At 38.7% G+C, this 24,433-nt stretch overlaps 1 protein-coding gene and 1 pseudogene across 2 annotated transcripts in view; one reads left to right on the forward strand and one right to left on the reverse strand.

The window, feature by feature from the left end:
* HOOK1 (hook microtubule tethering protein 1) overlaps positions 1–17,908 on the reverse strand; it is a 68,605-nt gene extending 50,697 nt beyond the window's left edge. The window contains exons 1-3 of one of the 2 annotated variants that reach the window (XM_023186700.1): positions 17,590–17,908; positions 10,215–10,300; positions 3,328–3,400 (exon numbers count right to left, since the gene is read on the reverse strand). In XM_023186700.1, the coding sequence (XP_023042468.1) occupies positions 3,328–3,400; positions 10,215–10,300; positions 17,590–17,652 (222 nt within the window). In that variant the 5' untranslated portion in view covers positions 17,653–17,908. Of the gene's footprint in view, positions 1–3,327; positions 3,401–10,214; positions 10,301–16,080; positions 16,168–17,589 lie in introns of those variants that run through there. The other variant, XM_023186709.1, reaches the window with a different exon arrangement.
* On the forward strand, positions 237–633 carry LOC111523102 (annotated as a pseudogene).
* Positions 17,909–24,433: the final 6,525 nt, after the last annotated feature.

Genomic DNA, 24,433 nt, shown 5'->3' on the forward strand with positions numbered 1-24,433 from the left:
GGCAAAATGCTGTCTCTACTAAAAATACAAAAATTAGCCAAGTGTGGTGGCGGGCACCTGTGATCCCAGCTACTTGGGAGGCTGAAGCAGGAGAATCACTTGAACATGGGGGGCGGAAGTTGCAGTGAACCAAGATTGCACCACTTCACTCCAGTCTGGGCGTAAGAGCGAAACTTTGTCTTGGGAAAACAAAACAAAACAAAACAAAACAAAACTTCAAAAATCAGCACTCAGTCATGGCTGCCGCCGTTGCTGCTGCCGGTGCCGGGGAACCCCAGTCCCCGGATGAATTGCTCCCGAAAGGTGACGCAGAGAAGCCTGAGGAGGAGCTGGAGGAGGACGACCATGAGGAGCTAGATGAGACCCTGTCGGAGGGACTATGGGGCCTGACAGAGATGTTTCCGGAGAGGGCCCGGTCCGCAGCCAGAGCCACTTTTGATCTTTGCCTCTTTGTGGCTCAAAAAATGTACAGATTTTCCACGGCAGCCTTGTGGATTGGGACCACTTCCTTTATGATCCTGGTTCTTCCCGTTGTCTTTGAGACTGAGAAGTTGCAAATGGAGCAACAGCAGCAACTGCAGCAGCAGTAGATACTTCTAGGGCCTAACACAGGGCTCTCAGGAGGCATGCCAGGGGCTCTACCCTCACTTCCTGGAAAGATCTAGATTGTTACTGCTGTTTGAGCTGTCCCGGTGGGATAAGTTTGAAATTCAAGTGTTTGAACTGCTGATTATTTGGATTTTTTTTTTTTTAACTTTGGCACACTGATCTATCTAAACCTGGTGGGGAGAATTCTCCCCACACTGTCTCATGGAAAGACTCAACTTGCAACTGTGCCCTCAACACTATCCTTACTTCCATCTTCACTCTGATACCAGAATGCAGCCATGCAGACGGCTATTCCTGCTCTGGCCACCCCACTCCTTTCACCAAATTGCTCCTAACTGGAAGATGTCACTTTCCCCTTGTGGGTAGGAACCGATGACAGTGGGAGGGATGTGCCCCTGACCATTAACGATTGCCTTTTTTATTTTTATTTTATTTTTTTAAAAGAATGGAGCTGTTGGGGAGGGATATGCATGCAATGTGAAAGACAAAATGCATTACACCTGTAGTGTAAAGTGGCCACTATGAATCCCTATGTATGAGAGGAGGGAGGCTGGCTGCAGCTTCAGCCACAGAATGGGGACTGTGGAAGACAGATCAGGAATTCATTTCCCCTGCACAGTTTGGTTGTTAGACCTGTGTGTGTGTTTAAAACAATAGAAGTCAGTGCTCACTTTTTGTATTTAAATATTAAAAATGATTCCAACTGAAAAAAAATCAGCACTCAGTAATAAAATTCATAATATCTTGCATAAAATTTAAAAATTACTACACAGAAAGCAGAAAAATGGGGACCAAAATTAAGAGAAAACAGTCAATACACATGGGTTCAGAAATGAAAGATAAAAGAATTGAGAGACAATGTTAAAACTTCTAGTTTAAAGATGTTCAAGGATTTGAACAAAAACATGAACATAAGAAATAAGTTTTTTACAATAAAGAATCAAATAGAGATTGTCAAACTGGATAAAATTGTAAGACCCAACTATTAGGTGTCCACGTGAAACACTTTCAATAAAAAGACATAGGCAGATTAAAGGAATGGAAAAAGAAATACTAACGAAAAATACAATCATAAAAAATCTGTAGTGGCTACATTAGTATTAGACAAATTTGATTTCAAATAAAAGAATATTACCAGGGATAAAGAAAAGTATTTAATAATAAGTGAATTCATTCAAGAACACATAAGAAATATAGTGTGTAATAAACTTAAGAACAAAAATTCAAAATACATGAAGTAAAAAACAAAAAAATGCAAAGGAGAAATCAACAAAATTGAAATCATCACTAGAGATTTAAGCGCCCTCTTCAGAGTCTATACTATACCAAACATATAGGATAATAAAAGAAAGTATCAACAAAGATGTGAAAAATACCACTATTAACAAACTTGACAAATTCTGTAACAACTGTAGAATGCATGCTGTTTTCATATACACATGGAACATTCACCAAGACAGACCATATGTTCAGTCATAAAATAAGATTCAATAAATGTAAAATAACTTCTCAACACAGAGCATGTTCTCAGATCTATTAGAAACCAATAAATAAAAGAAAGGCAACTGGAAAATCCCCAAATATTTTGAATTTGAATACCTACTTCTAATTTACTCACAGGTCAAAGGAGAAAACACAAGGGAAATTACCCAATATTTTGAATTGAATGAAAACAAAATAACAGTCTGTCAAAATATGTGAGATATGGTTAAGATGTTGCTTAATATTAGGGGAAAAAAGGATTTAAAGTTGATTATTTAAGTTTCCATCTTAAGAAGCAAGAAAAAGAAGAACAGATTAAGTGAGAGAAAGGAAATAATAAAAATCAGAGAGAAAAATCAATGGAATAGAAAACATAAGCTAATCCTTTAAAAAATAAATAAGTAAAACTGAAAAACATCTACCCAGACTTATCAAGGAAAATACATTCAAAAGACACAAATAACCAATAGCAGAAAAAGAAAAGGAAACATCATTAAAGATCAGTTATTAGCATATTATTAGCACAGTAATTCAGTTAAGAACTGTGTGTGAACAAATCATATATGCTATGAAACAAATGTCCTACTTAAACTGACTTAAAAATAGAAAATCAGTTTGGCAGTTTCCTATAAGGTTAAGCACATACTTACACAACTTAGCAATTCCACCCAGAAATTCACCCAAGAGAAATTAAATATGTATCTATCTGAAGATTCATATATGAATATTTGTAGCTGTTGTATTCACAATAGTCAAAAATGATAAAAATTCAAACATCCATCAACAAGTGAATAGCTAAACAAACCACAAAATATCAGTTTAATTAAATACTACTTAGCAAAAAAGAGAAATAACTACAAATGCAGGCAACATGAATGAAACTCAAAAATTATACTGAGTGAATGAAGTTAGACAAAAAGGTAAACATTATATGATTCAATTTATACAGAATTCCAGAAATGAACTCCAAAGTGACATAAAAGATCTATAGCTACCTAGGGCAAGGCTGGGGGTAAGGATTAATAAAGAATGGGCCTGAAGTGCATATTTTGAGTTAATAGGACTATTTTCTATTTAATTATGATGGTAGTTACATGAGAGAATGCATGTGTTAAAACTCAAACTGTACACAATAAAAAGTACTAAAAGTTAATTTGAAAAAAAGATTTGGTTAGCTTAGCGCTAATTTTAGGACCACCGTTTGGATCAAGTGCTTCTCCCATTTGTTCTGCATACCTTTATTCTCCAGTTGTCCCCAACATCCTCTTTAATTCGGCTTAACCAAGATTCATTAAACCAAGCTGCATCACTGAAACAACAATAACAAAAATACTAAAGATGAAAATGCTTTTATTACACAAAAAAAATTAAATAGAGACAACAGAGAAAGTTACTTTATGTCTTAAAGCCTATCCTTAACAACAATACTGAATATTACTTATATAGTAATAATTTATCATATTAAGTTATTTATTAAGTTATTTAAGTCATTTGCCCCTTCAATTTAATAAACATTTACTAAATATTTAATACTAGGTGCCCTGCTACCAGGAAGATGCAAAAGTCTCAACCCTGAAGAGGTAAAAGACCAACATTTTAATGAGTGTCTACTCTGTATCAAGCACTGTGCTTGATGTTGGTCCAAGTTATTTCATTTAAATATGATGGTAACTTGGCAAATACTCCATTAGTATTTCCAGTCTTACTATTTAGGGAATTGAGGAGGAGAGAGTCTAAGTAATTTGCCCTGGGTGATACTGTTAATAACCCATGGCAAGGCCCAAAATTAATCTATTCAATTGAGTAGAATTAAGCAGAATGAGTTTAAATGAGAAGCCTACAAAGACAAGTTTAGTTTTAATGAAAAGCAAAGTCCCAAATTGATACTGATGGCCAAGACAAAGAATTGCTATACTAAATTTTTATGTATTTAACAAGGCTTTGAAGAACAACATTTAACTATATATAGTGAACTACATTAACAGACTATATTCTAAACAAATATCTGGACGCTTTCTCTGAGTAAGGAATTGAGATTAATATGAAGATAATTTACCATTTTGACCTTAGAGAAGTAATTATTAAAGGAGAAAAGTAAAAAGCACAAATAACTACACTCAAAGGAGAATGTGATAAATGTTCTAAGGGTAAAACAACTTCAAAATCACAGAATGTTAGCACTGGAACAGGTCTTAAAGGTCTCATCTAAATTCTTATTTTACAGCTATGCCAACTAAAATGGGGAAAAATTAAAGGTTGTAATTTGAATTTCTTTTTCCAAGGTTGTAATTTGAATTTAAGAATGCAAAACTGAAACCTTTCTGCTCATATGTTCTAAAAGCAAAAGATAACTCTTCTGGCTATGATAACCAAAAAAATGGCTTCACTATTTTCAATTCATTTATTTGGAATTTGTAATCATTTTACTTTTTATTTATAATCAACACATAATAATTGTACATAACCATTTTCTTTTGAGCAGATTAATGTGAACTGTGCTCAACTTTTCCCAGATGCTAAGGCGGAAATTACCAAAACAATTTAAATATGTAAATACTATACTGATAACAAGGTATTTACTTGAAATGACTGAATGAATTGAGTTAATGAGTCAAAACTGTTCAGTTCACTTTGTTTTTATATCAGATTAAGTAATAAAAAGTCCTAACCAAAAGAGTTATGCCAGTTGTGATGTTTAATATTAGTTATGAGTCAACTTGGCTGTGCCACAGTGACCAGATACTTGGTAAAAAAACATCTGGATGTTGCTGGGAAGGTATTTTCTAGATGATATTAACATTTTAATCAGTAGACTTTGAATAAGCAAACTACCCTCCATAATGTAGATGGGTCTCATCCAATCAGAAGACCTTAAGAAAAAGGCTGACCTCCCCCAAAGAAAGAGCAAATTGTGTCAGCAGATGGCCTTCCAACTCTAGCTGCTCTTCTTTGAGTCTCTAGCCTGCTGGGCTACTCTACGGAGTTTAGACTTGTCATCCTCCACAATCACATGAGCCAATTCCTTTAAAAAAAAAATCTTGGGCTGGGCGCAGTGGCTCACACCTGTAATCCCAGCACTTTGGGAGGCTGAGGCGGGCAGATCACCTGAGCTCAGGAGCTTGAGACCAGCCTTACCAACACGGAGAAACCTGGTCTCTACCGAAATACAAAAAAATTAGCTGGTCATGGTGGCACATGCCTGTAATCCCAGCTACTCAGGAGGCTGAGGCAGGAGAATCGCTTGAACCCGGGAGGCAGAGGTTGCAGTGAGCCAAGATCGTGCCTTTGCACTCCAGCCTGGGCAACAAGAGCAAAACTCTGTCTCAAAAAAAAAAAAAGAAAATCTGTGTGTGTGTGCACATGTGTGTATATTGAGACACAGATTATACACACACTCACCCTCTACTGGTTCTGTTTCTCTGAACAACCCTGACTACCACCCCAGTCTTCTAACTGACGCTAAAAAAAAAATCCAAGTATATGATTCTACGCTATAATTACCTTTAGAAATTGGATCTAGATATAACCTATTTTTCTCTAGTTTTTCCAAGATAATTCCTTTTGTCTTACATTCCTCCTCATCTTCCTTTCTACCTCAAATCAACTTTAGCCCAGAGAAATACTTTCTAATCTAGTAAAAACATATCTCCTGCTTTCTTGCACACAAATTCACCCTTCTCAAACAACTATAATGGCAGTCAACCTTTTCCACTATTAAACTTGATCTCCAGCCTCAGAAATCTCAAGACATCTGTTTTTTTTTTTTAATTTTGTGCTGCAACCTCTACATGTCTTAGAGTCTTGGCCCCCAATAATTAGCTCCTTTTCTTGTATTTCCCAGAATTTCAATAACACTCAAAGGATATCGAATAAGAAAGGGGACACAGGACTAATGAACCAAAACATGGTCCAATTATTTTCTAATAAAACTAAGTAAGAATTACTACGTTTTAACTCCATCCAGGGTATTTATCTTCAACAATTTTACCAACTGAATTCAGGTAGTAAGAAATACCCACTAGTTACTACAAACAATATAGTTGGGTCACTTCAATGTATACCCAGAACCTATTATTCCTGAAATATCCAAAAATCTTCTCTATAAACCCATCAAAGTATGGTCTATATTTTGGACAGTTGTGTATAAAGTATAGATAAATGTTCATATAAGTACGTCCATGGATAGATGTCCATAGATGGATGTCCATACTTACATGGACATCTATCTATACTTTAGAAGCAACTGACTTTCGTTTTATTAATACTCCAAAGTAAAAATCTATCAGGATGGTTTCAATACATTTCAATGATTACAGCTAGTTGGGAGCACGAACTTGGAGTCAGACCAAACGGATACAAATCCTAGCTGTGTTATTTACTCATCATTTAACTTCCAAAAGCAATTTCAACTACTTATACCTCCGTCCTCTTGTATAAATTCAAGGTAAAAATAACATCTTCCTCACTAAACTAGTAAAATTTAAATGAAATAACTTCAAATGAGGTCTAGAATGATGCCTTTATATAGTAAATATTCAGATGTCGGCTATCATGGTTTATCATGTTAAATGCTCAAATATCTGCTAAGTGAATAAACAAATAAATGCATGATTCTTAAGGTCTCTGAATATCCTACATTCTTTGTCTCACTCTTCTCCCTCTTGCAAAAAAAAGGTTTAGTCAAAGACAACAGGAACAGAGAGGTTAACCGGTACTTAAAGTGACGAAAGCTAAGCCTTTCTTTTGAAGATACGGCATGCACTGTTTATAGTTGTTCTGGGATGAATCCTATCTTCAAAAAAGATAGTGTAAGTCCTAACCCTTGTCAATATGATTGAAATAAGGTCTTCATGTATGTAACAAAGGTAAGATCAGGTCATAAAGAATTCGGATGGGCCCTAATCCAGTATGCCTGGTTCCCTTATAAGAAAAGAGACACAGACAGAGGTAAGATGGCCATATGAAGACAGAGTGGAGATACGCTGACACAAATCAAAGAATGCTTGGGACTACCAGAAGTTGGAAGAGGCAAAGGAGAATCATCTCCTAGAAGCTTTGGAGGGAGCACAGTCCAGAAAATAGCTTGATTTAGAACTTCTAGCCTCCAGAACTGTGAGAGAACTAATTTTTGCTGTTTTAAGGCACCTGGTCTGTGGCACTTTGGGTACAGTGGCCCTAGGAAACTAATACAGTTGTATAGTTTTTTTCCCATGTGTTTTTAAAAGAACTGAAGCTTCGGCTGGGCGCAGTGGCTCACGCCTGTAATTCCAGCACTTTGGGAGGCTGAGGTGGGCGGATCACGAGGTCAGGAGATCAAGACCATCCTGGCTAACACGGTGAAACCCCATCTCTACTAAAAAAAAAAAAAAAAGAAAAAAAATACCTGGGTGTGGTGGCAAGCACCTATAGTCCCAGCAACTTGTGAAGCTGAGGCAGGAGAATGTCATGAACCCAGGAGGCGGAGCTCACAGCGAGCCAAGATCACACCACTGCACTCCAGCCTAGGCAACAGAGCGAGACTTGTCTCAGAGAAAAAAAAAAAAAAAAAAACTAAACTAAAGCTTCTACATGCATTTGAAAAAAAGAGTTACATGTTACATATTCAAATTGAAGATAATAATTAAGGAACTGTAGAGCCCTAGCAATAACTCCATGGCTCTTCATGTCTAAGTTAAACAGTTCAGACACCACTTTATAAAGATATTACTATTTGGAAAAACACCTGCTTCAAGTAAGTAGAAAAGAACTATTGGTTAAATTTTGCTACTTCTGTAAAAAGCAGAATTTCTCTTCTTACCTTCAGTAACAATTCTGATGTGATAGGATGTCAGCCACAATAGCCATCAATGCAATATGTTAAAAATTATAACATATTTGAGCCGGGCACGGTAGCTAACACCTGTAATCCCAGCACTTTGGGAGGCCAAGGCAGGCGGATCACGAGGTCAGGAGTTCCAGACCTGGCTGACCAACATGGTGAAACCCCATCTCTACTAACAATACAAAAATTAGCCGGGCGTGGTGGCATGCACCTGTAACCCCAGCTACTTAGGAGGCTGAGGCAAGAGAATCGCTTGAACCTGGGAGGTGAAGGTTGCAGTGTGTCAAGATCGCACCACTGCATTCCAGCTGAGCAACAGAGCAAGACTCTGTCTCAAAAAAAAAAAAAAAATATATATATATATATAGCATATTTAAAGTGCTTTGAAATGTTCAAAGACATATAGTAAAATTAACCTTTTAACCGGAATAAGACATACTGGTCCAACCAGGGAGAAAATGTATGTTTTATGTCTTACTATTCAGGATCCAGACTTCTGAAAAGCTCCAAAACTGGAAAGGAATTTAAAAAGAAAAATAAATAAAAAGTAGCCCCTGGATGACAAGGAGGCTCAGACACCTAAGAGCATGTAAAATTGGGTGAATGAAGCAGAGAGAGGGAGAAATAAAGAGAGATATTTAGGGTTAATTTTAGGGCACTGGCCAATTGTTATGAAGACAGAGAATTTCTGATTGGCTATTTTATTTTTCCTGCAGAAAAGCTCTTAGAAGACTATAACAAACAAAAGAAAGAAGAAATAAAGAAAAAGCAGAGAGAGGGAAGATCAGCGTTAACAGCAAAATCCAACAGATCGTGGAAAAATTAGCTAAAATTTATTGACTCTACTCTAAACATCAGGTCTAGTGTTAGAGTATAGGAGGTCAAAGAGCTATATGGATCACATCATGGCAAAAACAGGTTTCTTTTATTCTGGCATAAAGCTACTAAAGCCCACCAAAACATATAGAAAGGACAACTCTGAATGAGACTGTTGAAATGAGTGATGCATACCAGCCTTACATTCATACCAACCACAATGTTGCTGCATCTACACCAATATTCACAACATAGCATGATGAGAAGAAGGCAAGGCATAAATTCTAGTGACAAAAAACAATGATGACTATCTCAAATCATCAAAAAAGGACTATGTCCAGAACGCTTGCCTCAGATGAATTAAATCATTTCAAAATCAACTAAGATATAAATAAATAAAACATTTAAGAAATATTTTTAAGACAGAATGGGAGTAAGAATATTTTAGAATAAATGTCACCTCCTCAGAAGTTAACATGTTAGTTAAGTTTGTCTTTTAAAGTATTAATCATAAATTAACCATTAAATCAGTCTAGTCACAAGAGATCATTTTGAAGATTCTAAATAAGTAGGATTTTTATATCATTTTAATTGTTTTTCTAAGACAGGCATAGAATTTTTGCTAACCCATCTAAAGCGTTTTCAACGTAAATCACAGCAAATCTTTATAAGATGATGGTGACAAATAATCTGACTATAAAACAGTGAAGCAGAGATAGGATTCCAGTCTCAAAGTAAGCTAATATAAAGTTGTTATAATTATTAATTAATAAATTGTGAGTACAGAATTGGCCTTGTTTGTCCTACTTAGGGTACAGCTCATATTATAGACTGTAACCCTAACCCTTACACAACGTTGGCAAATATTAGGGGAAAATTGGATTGAGAATCTTTTGATATTATATGATTACATAAAATGAGTCTAGCCTAAACACAACCACTTTATTAAAGTTTCCCAGTATCTGTGACTTCAAATTTCATTCATTCCTCATTTCATTATTGGTGAACTCATAAATTACTACTATTAATTCAGAAATACATTTTAAAATTTAATACTTTAAAATTTTTTCCAAATCCAATATTTTATGCTCCAATTATTTCTAAGATAATAATCTCCATGCAAGGATACCTTCAAATGACAACCAAAGAAAACACCATAAGCAATTATATCATTAACTTGTTTCTTTTATATATTTTATTTAAAATAGTGTGAACATGCTCATAACAAGTTTAAAATAAGTTAACTTGAATAAATAAGAATCCTGATCACATATTCGGTTAAAATGTATCTCTATGAATAAGTCAGGAATAATGAGGTGGTAAACTTTTTCTTCACTAGCTGCAAGAATGCCTTGGTGCCATATTCCTGAATACGTCACTGGGTAAGATAAAGTTGCAATAACCTTTGGAAGTTAAGTCCAAGTTTTCTTCCTTGTTATTTATTGGGTTTACAATGCTTTTCAGGGAGAGTCTGACCACTACTCACATTTGATGAAGAACTTGTGCCATGGCAACTCCACTAGTCAGCTGTTTGACATCTTGACAAGGTGAGGCAGTATTGAATGTCTGCAGCTAAAATGACATAAAGCAAATGATCTTACTGCCTCTTTATACCTACAAGGTAGCATTACAAAATACAAACATAAATTGAAAACAGATTTTAAAAAAACAAAACATGGTCCTGTTTTGTTTAAATGTAGACCCAAACAAATGGAACTATGCTAATACGTCTCTATGGTTGTGTAACTTTGTAAAAATAAACTAAACATTTCACAAAATCATGCCTAAGACATTAAAACACACTGATGCCATGCATAAGTAATACATAATTTGGAATAATACAAAGCCAGGTGTGTAACTCTAGTCTTGTGTTTTGTCTATATTTAGCAGAACATCAGAAAAAGAACTTAAAGATAACCCAACATTTGCAACTTAAATTTTCACTTATACCATTTGATAGAAAAACAAAGGCTAGAAATGTCAAATCTAAAGCTACTTACGGTTTATCCATGAGCTCTGAAATAAGACAGGACTTCTACTTCCTATCTAAAAATTGGCCTTACATCTTGAAGAATTAAGGTCTATCTACCATGTCAAATTGTTTCTATCTAATTTGGCTTTAGGTATACTAACTTTTCACATATATCTGTTAAATATTCGTGTATACATTGAAGAGAAGTGGAATAATAATCTCTTTTTACAATAAACAAATACGAGATAGAAAAAATTATAGAAAGCAAATTACATCAGAGCTAAAATGGATCATACACTTTCTAGAAACGTAATCTCAACCTATAAAGATCTTAAATATACTGATTGTCTTTTTCCACACATACTCACCCACTTCACTGTTAGCTGATAATTTCTTAGTTTACCATTTAACTATCTTAATCCAATAAAATTCTCTCCCACTATAATTCACTTTTAATGGTTCTGTGTACTTTGAGATTTGGCAATTGGAGATTCAGACATCCATTATCTAACACAACACAGATGAATGATACCAGCAAACTAAACCTAGCCAGTTACTTTCAAAGCACACAGAGACACTTTACTAAGCTCCTACTCTATGTGAGACACTGTCGTATATGACGGGGCTACAAAGGAAAATCACCAGGTTTCTACCCTTAAAGCTTCAGTCAAAAGTTAAGGAAAGGAGTAAAAGACATAAATCATTTCTAGACAATATGGTAAGTCCCATGATTACAGTCTGCACAAAATGTTCCGCAAAAAAATGGGTGTCAACTAATCTAATTAGGGTTTGTATTTAGGAAAGACTTCTTGGAGATGATTTCTGAATGGACAGTCTAGATGGAAGAGTAGCATATTTTCCTTTCTTTTAGTTTTTTTTTTTTTTGTTTTTTTTTTGAGGCAGAGTTTCACTCTTGTTGCCTAGGCTGGAGTGCAGCGGCAAGATCTCAGCTCACCGCAACCTCCACCTCCCGGGTTCAACCGATTTTCCTGCTCAGCCTCCTGAGTAGCTGGGATCACAGGCATGCGCCACCACACCTGGCTAATTTTTTGTATTTTTAGTAGAGACAGGGTTTCACCGTGTTAGCCAGGATGGTCTCAATATCCTGACCTCATAATCCACTCGCCTCAGCCTCCCAAAGTGCTGGGATTACAGGTGTGAGCCACTGCACCCGGCCAAGTGTAGCATATTTTCTAAGTAAAGAAAAGAAATTTTCTAAGTAAAGAAAGGAAAAAAAGCTTCAGGAAATAGGAATATGAAAAAAGTACAGATACATGAGAAAATATATTATTTTTTGCCAGGCGCAGTGGCTCACGCCTGTAATCCCAGCACTTTGGGAGGCCGAGGCAGGCAGATCACAAGGTCAGGAGATCGAGACCACAGTGAAACCCCATCTCTACTAAAAATACAAAAACTTAGCCGGGCGCGGTGGAGGGCGCCTGTAGTCTCAGCTACTCAGGAGGCTGAGGCAGGAAAATGGCGTAAACCCGGGAGGCGGAGCTTGCAGTGAGCTGAGATCCGGCCACTGCACTCCAGCCTGGGCGACAGAGCCAGACTCCGTCTCAAAAAAAAAAAAAGAAAATATATTATTTGTATGGAACCTGCAGTTCAGTATCACTGGATTTGCAGTGCAAAGAAGGTTGGGGAAGGGGTGACAATGAACAGGGTTAAAGAGACAGGACTCCAAAGGGCCGTGACAAGAAGCTTGGACTTATTTTACAGTTAATGGCATTATCTACATAATGGGAAACAGTAGGGTAGTTTCTACCTCACGAGATGGTTCGGGAATTAAATGAAACAGCAAATATACCTATATCAGGGCCTGGCATGTGGCATGAGCTCAACAGCTGTTAGCACATTAGCTATGAGTCAGGGTTTCTCCAAGTATAGGGTTTAGAAACAATATGTATCAGAATTTCTAGACATATTAAATAAGAAAATTCCCAACTGATTCTTAAACATGTCAATTTTGGAGAACCATTGCTCTGGGTGATGAAAAATCACTGAAAAGTAATAAGGAAGAGTGACATTCTTTAGTATATTTTGGAGAGCAGCATAGTGACACAGAGTAGCTTTATGCTTGGGACAGGATGACCAGTCAGAAGGTTCCTGCTATGGCTCTGATGAGAAAGATAGCGTAGAGGGAATCAGCATAATGTTGACTGAGAGGACATGATGAACTATGGAATATTTAAAATATAAAATAGGAAAGTTTTTGCAACTGGGTGGATGTACAGGGAAGAGAAACTCCAAGAATTAGGGCATCTTTAAAAGGAAAATAAACTGTAACTTCCATTTTTCAGCCCTTCCAACTTACACATTAATTTTTAATGTGTAACTTAGAGTTACTTACTTAACTTTTTACAAAATTGACACAATTCATGATTTTAAAAGGACAATTTCAGAGACACAGAATACTAGGCAAAATAAGAGGTACACATGCTAAGGGACTACCTCCATGACCACTGTGTGTTCAGATTAAAATCAATTTCCCCTCCTTACTGCCATGAACATTGGAGTGTCTCTGAGAAGTTCTTAAAATAGCTGTAAAATAAATTAGAAAACAGAATGTAATTTCATTTGGCTCAATTGAAAGGCTTACAACCAAGAACAGTGAATAAATTAAAAAGTTTAGTGGGGAGGCTGGGCGCAGTGACTCACGCCTGTAATCCCAGCACTTTGGCAGGCCGAGGAAGGTGGGTCACTTGAGGTCAAGAGATCGACCTGAGGCTCTCTCAAGACAGCAGCCTGGCCAACATGGTGAAATCCCGTCTCTACTAAAAATACAAAAATTAGCCAGGTGTGGTGGCACATGCCTGAAATCCCAGCTACTAGGGAGCCTGAGACAGGAGAATCCCTTGAACCTGGGAGGTGGAGGTTGCAGTGAGCTGAGATTATGCCACTGCACTATGGCCTAGGCAACAGAGTGAGACTCTGTCTCAAAAAAAAAAAAAAAAAAAAAAGATTACTGGGGAGAGTGAGGTCAAAGCAGACAGACAAAAGAAAACGTATTCTTTCTAACTAAAGTCTTTTTAGTGAGTGACCTGAAAGGACAGACAGGGTTTCCACAGGTGTTCTGGCACAGTGTTCTGGCAAATAACTACCAGTGTTCTGGCAAATAACTACCTCACTTCTATATTTCTAAATAAAACAAGTAATCAGAAATGTGGAAATGCTGTTCCTAAACTACTTTAATGTAAATGTCACAGAAATCAAGGAAAATGGGATTTTCACAACTGACAACCAACAGAAACTCAATCTTGGATGAACTTTATTTTCATATTCTCCTCCTCCAGCTCCTCATTACAAAAAAGACAACCATTGCTTTGAGTTTTAAGATCTTCATAAAAATAATTGAACTTTTAATAATTTCTAAATTTGGGCATATATTAATTATTACTCTTTCAATCATCTGCCTATCAAAGAATGCAAGAACCAAGAAAAACATTTAAAAATATTTGGTCCAACCTTCTAATTTTATTGGTGAAAGTAAGGTCCAAAGATATTAAACATCCCATGTCACAGAATCAAGCAGCAGAATTAAATTTATCTTTATACAAACATTTCTTCAAACTCTCATACATGTTCTCCAACATGTAAATGATGTCCACATTTACCCTTTTGTCCTGAATTTTCTGCTAAGTAGCAGTACGACATTTCTAAGAATCAATTATTTTAAGAAGGTGAGTTCCAAATCATAAAATGCAGTTTTTAAAAAATTACAAGAGGCATTCCTTCACATAACCAACTTTTCTTGATGACTTCTCTAATCTGTTGACATTGGCTCCGTTCCTCCTCTTAGTGCTGAAAGAAGAGTTATTCCCAACTGTCTTATCTCCATGATTTGGCCCCATCATAACTTTTTTTTCATCTTCTACCTCTGGGTCAGGGTTATCATGACAAATGTGTATGTTCCACTATCTCCTTTTAATCTATAGCCAAAGGAGACCATTTGTTTTACTACTAGTGTCTCTTCCCTGTGTCTGGAGAACAAATTTCCACTGATTTCTACTTGATGAAATCCAACAGTCCTCTATGACCCAGTTAAAAATTCACTCCCAAGTATTTATAAAAAACTAAGCTATATCATACTTAATGGTGAAACACTACTCTCTGAGGTCAGAACCAAGGCAATGATATTTACCATCACCATTTTGATTTGGTGTCTTATTGGCAATAGTTGTCAGTGTTCTCCTAGGGACAGAACAGAAAATAGGTCATGTAAGAGCTCTGATCCCAAAAGCCAACTGGATTACTTTAGAAAGTACCCTGTTATAGATAAGAAAGAAAGAGGTTAACAGGTTACAGTGGGATAAGGGTTGGAGACAAATAGGTCACTACTTTAGAAATGGTTGTAACAGAGTCCCTGAAAAGCAACATCTGACCTAAGACCTGAATAATGGAAGCAGCCAACCACTGGAAGAACTAGAAAGAAAATATTCTAGATAGTGGGAAAAAAATCCCGGCTGCATTAAAACAGCTTAGCTTCTTCAACAAATAGAAAGTCAATGCAGCATGATGGGCTTGAAGAACTGTTGCTTGAGGTGAGTTTGGAGAAAGATCGGTAGGTGAGGTAAGATCAACAGTGCAGTTGCTGGCAAAGGCAAAAAAAATTAGTTAATTTTTTAAAAAAGACAGTAAACTTCACTGGAAATCATCTAAAGAGGTAAAGAAAAGGCAACAGACTAGATAACCAGAGACTAAGACAATTTCACAAAGGAACCATCAAGTAAGAAAATGGTAATATAACACTTACTGGATTTAGTAAACTGGTAATGAAGTGAAAGTCTTAGAGGAAAGAAACTCAAGTGTAGTGGGTTGAAGACTGAGTGAGGCATAAAGGGTGAGTATAAAACAACTCAAATTTTACTGTGAAGAAAAGGGGAAATACGGTGTGACTTTAACATGGAGTAGTGGCTCTTCTCTGTTTAAAAAGGTGAATATTTCAGCAAGTTTATATGTAGAGAGAAAGAAGCCAATGGAGAGAAAGTAGCTGTAAATACAGAAAGGGAACAAATGATACAATAACGTTTTAGAAGAGATGGAAGGGATGGAGCCTAAAGCCAGAGCCAAGGATACGGAGGTGGTAATTTGCCCGAGAGGAAGAAGAGTTGGGGGCTCAGGTAGAATACCAATAAAGGTTTGCTAAGAGGCATGTGAGAGAAACTGTCCGGTTATTCTTAAGTATGGGCAATGCTATGAGAAAAGCTGCATTTGGCAGTAACAGCATTAGTAGAGGCAACAGTTTGGACGGTCATTCAATTTTCTCCACAGTGCTCAGCAGCCCAAGAGAGGACTGAAGCAAATGACCAATTTTACTCTGTTATCCATGATTTATTATCATTTGATTGATATTTTTGCAGCTTTTACGGAATTTTACCTTCCACTGTAATTACACACAGCTCTGGCTACCACTCCGGTCCTCCCCAGTGCCTACCTCAACATTGGAAGTCAATAAATTCTGGTTAAAAGAGTGGATACGGTGACATAATATTTTAAAATATTACAACACAAAAGAAAATCCTGTGCTTCTCCACCACCTCACATGTAAGTCAATGACATCACAAAGACTAAGCTTAACACTTCAGTCAATAGAGGTTTACAACAATGTAACAGATTCGGATACACCCTTTAATTAGTCTCTTTTAACGAAACAAATCATTAAAAGTAATGTTGCCTTGTTTCATAAGTCTTAAATACAGCACTTCCACCCGAATACCTATTTCAAAGGAAAATTCAGCTGAAGAGTGAGCTAATTCATTTTAACTCATGAACCCTAAATATTTGCATTCCACTATAAGCAAAAGTTATTTACTTACAAAGTGTACAAGTTGCTTTAAATTATGGCTATTTCCAATAGACTTCACACACTTCCATAAACCTGGATTTCTCATTCTTTGGAATTAGATGCATTAGATCACTAGGGAATCTCAACCGATTACAGTCTCCTGATCCAGTCTGTTTACATTCCATTCTACAAACACTCCCCTACAGACAACTAAACAACTGGTTTGGGATGAACATCATCAACAGCACCTTGTGGCCCATCAAACACTATCCTTGCTCAATATGGGTTAAGAACCACACCTGAATGCCAGCACTGATACCTAAGTAACTCTAAGAGGTGGGATGTCATTTTGTTGACTGGAATATTGAACAATCTGGGGACAGATATGCCTGTCTAGACCCAACACAAACTAACAAAAATCCTAAACATAGATAAATCCTAAAGAAAAACGTCAACTCATTTTCTTTAAAGAAAATGCTGTCCATTTGGAGGAGGAGAGGGCCAGCGAGAAAAGGGAAAACGACCCCCGACTCCCAATACATCTTTTTCTCCATACGGGAAATACAAACATCTCTTTGAAGCGGCTTCTACAAAATCGGATGTTCTAGAGTCCTGAAGGAGCACTGGTCCGGGAACTAAAACAGCCAGCCACCTGTATCTAGGTAGAGCAAGGTGGTTTGAGGATGCGGGGTTAGGTTTCAGAAAGGGTCTTCACGCCCAAGCGGACGAAGGCAAGACAATCAGCGATCCAGAAAGCCCAGGGCTCAGGGCGCTGTTCAGGGAGAGAAAATGGGGCAGCGGGGGGTGCTTGGTTCATACTCCAGCTGTTAGGGACACCAGGCAGGTCGAATCCTCTGGCTGAGACCAGAGCCTCCACAGTTACGCTCCTACAGCTTCCTTTACCCCCGCCCGCGGACACCAACCCGCGCCCACACACCTGCCCAGCGACTCGCAGGTGGCACTCTCGGTCAAGGACGACACGAGGTGCCAACGGCAGGGCGCGCCGGGACCCCTGTGCAGGTAGCCCCTGCTCACCTGGGAGAACAGGCGCCCCAGGCTCTTCGCCTCGACCCCCTCGCCCCCTCGCCTCCTCGCACTCACCCAGATCATGAGGCTGTCGCACAAGGGCAGCTTGGGCTGCGGCGGCCGCTGCGTCTCCTCCATGGCCGGCGCCGCCGTCGACGACGCCGCGGACACCTTCACCTCCCTCCTCCTGGCGCTCCTCCAGGAGCCGGCGTCCACGACCTACTAGCCCCCAGGAAATCTCGGTACCAGGCCCGACCCGCGCAGCTCACGCGCGAAACCTCGCGCTGCCGACGTGTCCGGCGTCACCCCCTCCTCACCCGCCCCCGCCTCGCTCCAGCGTTCGCCCCCTCCCCTGCCTGGGCCCCGGCCGCGCTGCCAAGCACCTGAGCCCCGCCTCCTCCCACCCCTCCCCTCCTCCCACCCGTCCTGCCCACTCCCGCACAACTCCCCCCGCCGCCCTGAGTGACCTGGCCGCGCACCAGTCACAGAGACGGTAGGTACCCGGGAGGGCTGGCGGGGCGGGGCGGGGGCGGGAAGAACTGGGATAGGTTGCGCAGGAGGGATTGCTGATTGGACGTGCCCTCGTGGGCTCTGACCAATCAACGTGAGACAAGCCTGAGCCTTGGTGAGAGGGTGAGAGTGGGTGGGAAGAGGTTTATGACCTGGCAGGTGCAGTGAGGGAGGGGGCGGGAGATTGCGCGCGGGAAGCGAGCGCGCGTGCGCGATGGGGATAGGCAAGGCTGAAGCTTGCACAGCCCTAGTGGCCAAAGGGGCAGAGGGGCAGCAGGGCACCGGCTTGCCTCAGGCTTCTTCCCTCCTTCGCGGTAGCACGCCGCCTGGCTACACCTGTGGAAGCCCACACTCTGCTTCCACGTTGTCTTCAGAAATAGATCATACCGGTTGGGCCAGGTGGCTCACGCTTGTAATCCTAGCATTTTGGGAGGCTGAAGCAGGTGAATCACCTGAGGTCAGGAGTTCAAGACCAGCCAGGCCAATATGGCGACACCCATTCTCTACTAAAAATACAAAAGTTAGTTGAGAGTGGTGGCACATGACTGTAATCCCAGCTACTCAGGAGGCTGAGGCAAAAGAATCACTTGAACCCGGGAGGCACAGGTTGCAGTGAGGAGATCAGGCCACTGCACTCCAGCCTGGACAAAAGAGCAAGACTCTTTGTCAAATAAAATAAAATAAAAGAAAGAAAGAAATAGATCATACCCATGAATTAAAACTCTTCGAGGAAGGAAGAGCTGATTTCCTCCTAGGCACTCATTGGAATGGGATGTTTTCATTTGCACACGTGGCAAATGTGCCACATTTATAAGGAAAATAAAATCCATCAATGCTCCTTAAATAAGCTCTCACGGGACCATAGACCATGAGCAATTTTATTTTACATGGGGCAAAAGAGAAGACCGTTTTCAAGTAGCAAAATAAACGAAATATTTTGAAAACATGGAAGGTATCAACGTATCCATTTTCCTTTGGTTGAAAATTTACTTTTTCTGAGAATGTTGCGGGTGGAGTGGGGCGGGAGAGGTGACCTAAAATTGGAATCTCTCCAAGGTACTGATAGATGGCTTAGGTTATTGAAAAGGGCTAGACTATTCTTAGTGTTGCTGTCACTTCACTCATTCATAAACTCATCAATTCATGCTCTGAGTAAGAAAACAGCTGGCTTTTTTTTTTTATATTGCTGCGTTTTTATATTTAGACACTGAAAGTTTAAAACTGATGGACGACTGCAATTAAAAGCCCCCAAGTGTAAAACAGTCTCATTCTAAAAATACAGTACGTACGTTTTCTATTGACTCCCTTAACACTATTCCAGAACTTTCTTAACACCTCTGGAGTCACTTTATATGCTGGAACTAGGAATATTGGCAATGTGATTTAATGAAAACTACAAGATTTAGGAATTGAAGACCTGGTCTGAATCTTGACTTTATTTCCCACTGGCTTCTCTCCTATGGCCCCCAACCTCCACATTCCTAAGATCATTGTAATTAAAATATACACATACATGGTAAATGTAAATTGTGAACTTTGTAAATACGAGTTACTATAATCGTATATACATATGGGAACTTCTCAACATATTTATCACTGAGAGCCACAAGTGACCAAATTACTCAAATAAAATAATTCATGAGAGTAACTGGGGAGCAATTAAGTTATGCTTCTGTACTTTATAGAGAGTAAACTATCAAGGAAGGAAAAATTTGGCAATCTTTATCAAGAAACTTTAAAATATCCATATTATTTAAACCCATTATTCCAATTTATTCTGCATCAGTCATAAATCCTATTGAAATCATCAGAAGTGCATTTGGAGGCTTTGAACAATGATATGTATGGCAATGCTATGTATTGATCAGTTGTATTAATCAATGCCCAATAAGCAAGAAAGACTAAATATTTTACAGCAGATTCAGTGCTTTGGAGAATATTTGATAACTCAGGAAAGTTGTCACAATGTATACTATTAAATAAAATTTAGATGAAAGTATCAGCCATATGACCTCAATATTATAAATATTATTCATGTATTTTAATATATATACAGGAAGAAGATGAAAGAATAATCATAAAACTGTTGTTATATTTATATACAAATGAAAAATGACTGTTTTTCTAATCTTCCATATTTTCTAGGCTTTCTACAATTAGCTTATATTACTTTATAATCAGAAAAAAATACTTTAGAAGAAATGCCAAATATAACATAAGTTATCATTTCCAACTTTTAAATTGGTATTAATTCTTCAGAAGTTGGCATCCATGTTTGGGGAGTTGAGTGAAACTAACTCTTCAACCCTAGCTGTGGGATTACAAATTGGTAAAATCTGTCTGAAAAGTTTTTTGATAAATCATATGCCAACAAAGTTGTTGATTGCAGTACTATTTATCAAAGCAAAAAGAAAAGAAACAGCTATTAAATGTCTGAAAGAGAAATGATTAGACACAGTAAGTTATAGTTATACAATGAAATGTATCATAGGCATTAAAATGTTTTAAAATAAGTTTAATTATTCAGGAAAATGCTTATCACATAATGTTAAGAAAAAGTCATTATGCAATCTGTGCATATAGCATAGATCCCCACATATACATAAATATATGGGCCAGGTGCAATGGTTCAAACCTGTAATGCCGACACTTTGGGAGGCTGAGGTAGTGAGAGGATAGCTAGAGTCCAGGAGTTTGAGATCAGCCTGGGCAACATAGCAAGACCTTGAATAAATAAATTGATAAATACTTTGAATAAATAAATAAATAAATAAAAATATACATTTGTGTGTGAATCCTTATTTGGGTGTGACTGGGTGTGTGTATATATACTGTAAACATACACACCCAGAGAGAGAGAAAAAGAAAGAGACTACAGAAAATATACTGAGATGTTGATAGTGATGATGATAGTCTAAATATTGGAATAATGGGTGAATTTTACCTTCTTTGTAATTTACAGTGAATTTGAAAATTTCTACCATGATTTTATTGTCACAGAAAAGGAGTAAAGCCTGAAAATGTTTAAAGTTATGAATATGGTAGAATCTCAACTGTGAAGAATATATATAGGAATACATGCACACATACACACATGTGCCCATGCATGTGTGCATGCGTATGCATCCATACAGAGGGACATTGAGAAGAGAGTTGGCTAAAATTAAGCCCAAAGTTTAATGTTATGGAGACCTGACATCACTTCTTATTGCCTGGGTGATCTTGAACAAATGACAATTTCATTAAAGCTCAGTTTCAGTCTCTCTAAGCTCGGATAATACTAGTATATTTCTGTGTGTTTCTTTATTGATTAGGAATTTTTTTGGTGATAAGTGGGAGAAACCAAACCTGGTAGCTTACTTTTTTTATGTTTTTGGAAGAATACAAGAGGGTTCACAGATTCAGAGGAAGAGCTGAAGAACCCAGCATGGGAAAGTGCAGGTCCCAGAATAGCTCATTGGATCTAGATAGCAAAAACTATGGGAGTCTCTTCAGGATACCACCACCTGGATGAGTAGGGTAAAATGGCTGTTCAGTCTTTCTGAGTCATTCTGTTCAAGATTCCAATTCCAGGGAGAGCATCTAACTGGCCTGTTTTGGGATTTGTGTCTAGCCCTTTCCCAGAAGAGGATAGAGCGCCTAGACTGGCTGCCCCACATAGGCTGAAGACCCAAAGCAAGAACACAGAGCCGTTGCCCATTGAAAGGAGGAATGATGCCTGCAGACAAAAACAAAACCAATTTTTTCCACATGACCTCAATACGGTTGTTGTGAGGGTCAAATGTATGTAATATGCTTAATACAAATCCTAGCTTGTAGTCGTTGCTCAGTACATTTTTTTTTTTTTTTTTTTTTTTTTTTTGAGACGGAGTCTTGCTCTGTCGCCCGGGCTGGAGTGCAGTGGCCGGATCTCAGCTCACTGCAAGCTCCGCCTCCCGGGTTCACGCCATTCTCCTGCCTCAGCCTCCGGAGTAGCTGGGACTACAGGCGCCTGCCACCTCGGCCGGCTAGTTTTTTGTATTTTTTGTATTTTTAGTAGAGACGGGGTTTCACCGGGTTAGCCAGGATGGTCTCGATCTCCTGACCTCGTGATCCACCCGTCTCGGCCTCCCAAAGTGCTGGGATTACAGGCTTGAGCCACCGCGCCCGGCCGCTCAGTACGTTTTAGCTATTCTTTACACCACACATGTGTGTGCATGTGCGCAATGAAAAGAAAGCTGAAAAAAAATTAAAATGTTAGTAAATGTATTCATGGTAATTAATTATTATCTTTTTGTATTTTCCAATTTCACCAAAATGGATGAATATTCATTTTTTACTTCAAACAAACTTTTTTGTGTGTGTTAGACAGAAAGGATCAGAAAGAGATTTTAGGCTCTAAGTTGGTCTGTAAGTAAATAGATAAATGATAAGAGAAGAAAATCCTTAGCTAGGCACTTTAAATAGAACTGTATTAGGCTCTACTTGTAACGAAGATATCTGTGTCTTACACATACAAGTGATGAAATGAAGAAAAGGGGAATTCTAAGGCTTTCCCTGCTGATATCTAGGTAACCCTGAATGTCTCAGAAGGGATATCAGCTAGAAGACTCTGACCTGGGCAGACACAAATCTAGACATACAGTTCCTGCAGTCATGCTAGTAGAGAGACCACACCAGCAGCAAACAGTTCAATTGGATGTCAGCAGCAAAGCATTCATTCCTGAAGGAAATTGTTGAACCCACACACAGAGAATTCTGACAGCATTGTTTAGGTAAAGCTTCCCCTTCCACAGACCTCCAAACACATGTCCTGCAAATGTTGAAGGTAGAAAGGAAGGATGAAGGCATAAAAGAAGGGAGGGAAGAAACAGGGAGAAAGGAAAGAACTACAACATAGGCTTAATCTCAGCAACCAAGACAGAGGTAGACAGAACGATATGAGATCCACCATAGGGATTAGTTTGCTTTTCTGGATGATGCCCACAAGAGTGGTCTACAATCAATTTGCAAAGAATTATAGCAAATAGCAAATTCAGGCTACCTCAAGTCAACATCAAAGTCCAGAAGCAGTTGAATGCAGCAGCTGTGACAAGAATCTGGGAGGTACTTTGGAATAATAGTGTCCAGGCTCTGAGGGAAGAGATTTATATGCCTTAGGTGGAGTCATAGAAAGAGAGACAGGAATGAAAACTGATGTTTTACAACACCTCCTTGTTCTTAGACCTGTAACCACAGTGGGCACAAATACCTAAAGTGTATTTGAGCTCCATCAAATACCATGCTAGGGTTTAGGGAAGCAAGACCAATCCTGTTGCAGGAAGTCAGGGACCCCAAATGGAGGCACCAGCTGAAGCCATGGCAGAAGAACATAAATTGTGAAGATTTCATGGATATTTATTAGTTCCCCAAATTAATACTTTTATAATGTCTTATGCCTGTCTTTATGCAATCTCTGAACATAAATTGTGAAGATTTCATGGACATTTATCACTTCCCCAATCAATACCCTTGTGATTTCTTATGCCTGTCTTTAATCTCTTAATCCCATCATCTTTGTAAGCTGAGGAGGATGTATGTCGCCTCAGGACCCTGTGATGATTGCGTTAACTGCACAAATTGTTTGTAGAGCATGTGTGTTTGAACAATATGAAATCTGGGCACCTTGAAAAAAGAACAGGATAACAGCAATGTTCAGGGAACAAGAGAGATGACCTTAAACTCTGACTGCCAGTGAACTGAGCCAAGCGGAACAGAGCCATATTTCTCTTCTTTCAAAAGCAAATAGAAGAAATATCACTGAATTCTTTTTCTCAGCAAGGAACATCCCTGAGAAACAGAATGCACCTCTGAGGGTAGGCCTCTAAATGGCCTCCTTGGGGGCAACTATCTTTTATGGTTAAAGCCGAGGGGATGAAATAAGCCCCGGTCTCCTGTAACTCTCCCAGGCTTATTAGGACGAGGAAATTCCCGCCTAATAAATTTTGGTCAGACAGGTTGTCTGCTCTCAAACCCTGTCTCCTGATAAGATGTTATCAATGACAAGGCGTGCCCAAACTTCATTAGCAATATTCATTTCGCCCCCATCCGGTGTTCCTGTGATCTCGCCCTGCCTGCATTTGCTTTGTGATACTTTATTACCTTGTGAAGCATGTGATCTCTGTGACCCACACCATATTCGTACACTCCCTCCCCTTTTGAAAATCGCTAATAAAAACTTGCTGGCTTTACAGCTCGGGGGCATCACGGAACCTGCCAACATGTGATGTCTCCCCTGGACACCCAGCTTTAAAATTTCTCTCTTTTGTACTCTTACCCTTTATTTCTCAGACCAGCCAATGCTTAGGGAAACAGAAAAGAACCCACGTTGACTATCAGGGGTGGGTTCCCCGATACAATCCCAGACATTATGGGTAAGATTTAACTTTCT

The sequence above is a fragment of the Piliocolobus tephrosceles genome, chromosome 1 (genome assembly GCF_002776525.5).
Source record: "Piliocolobus tephrosceles isolate RC106 chromosome 1, ASM277652v3, whole genome shotgun sequence".
In the NCBI taxonomy this organism is placed as follows: domain Eukaryota; kingdom Metazoa; phylum Chordata; class Mammalia; order Primates; family Cercopithecidae; genus Piliocolobus; species Piliocolobus tephrosceles.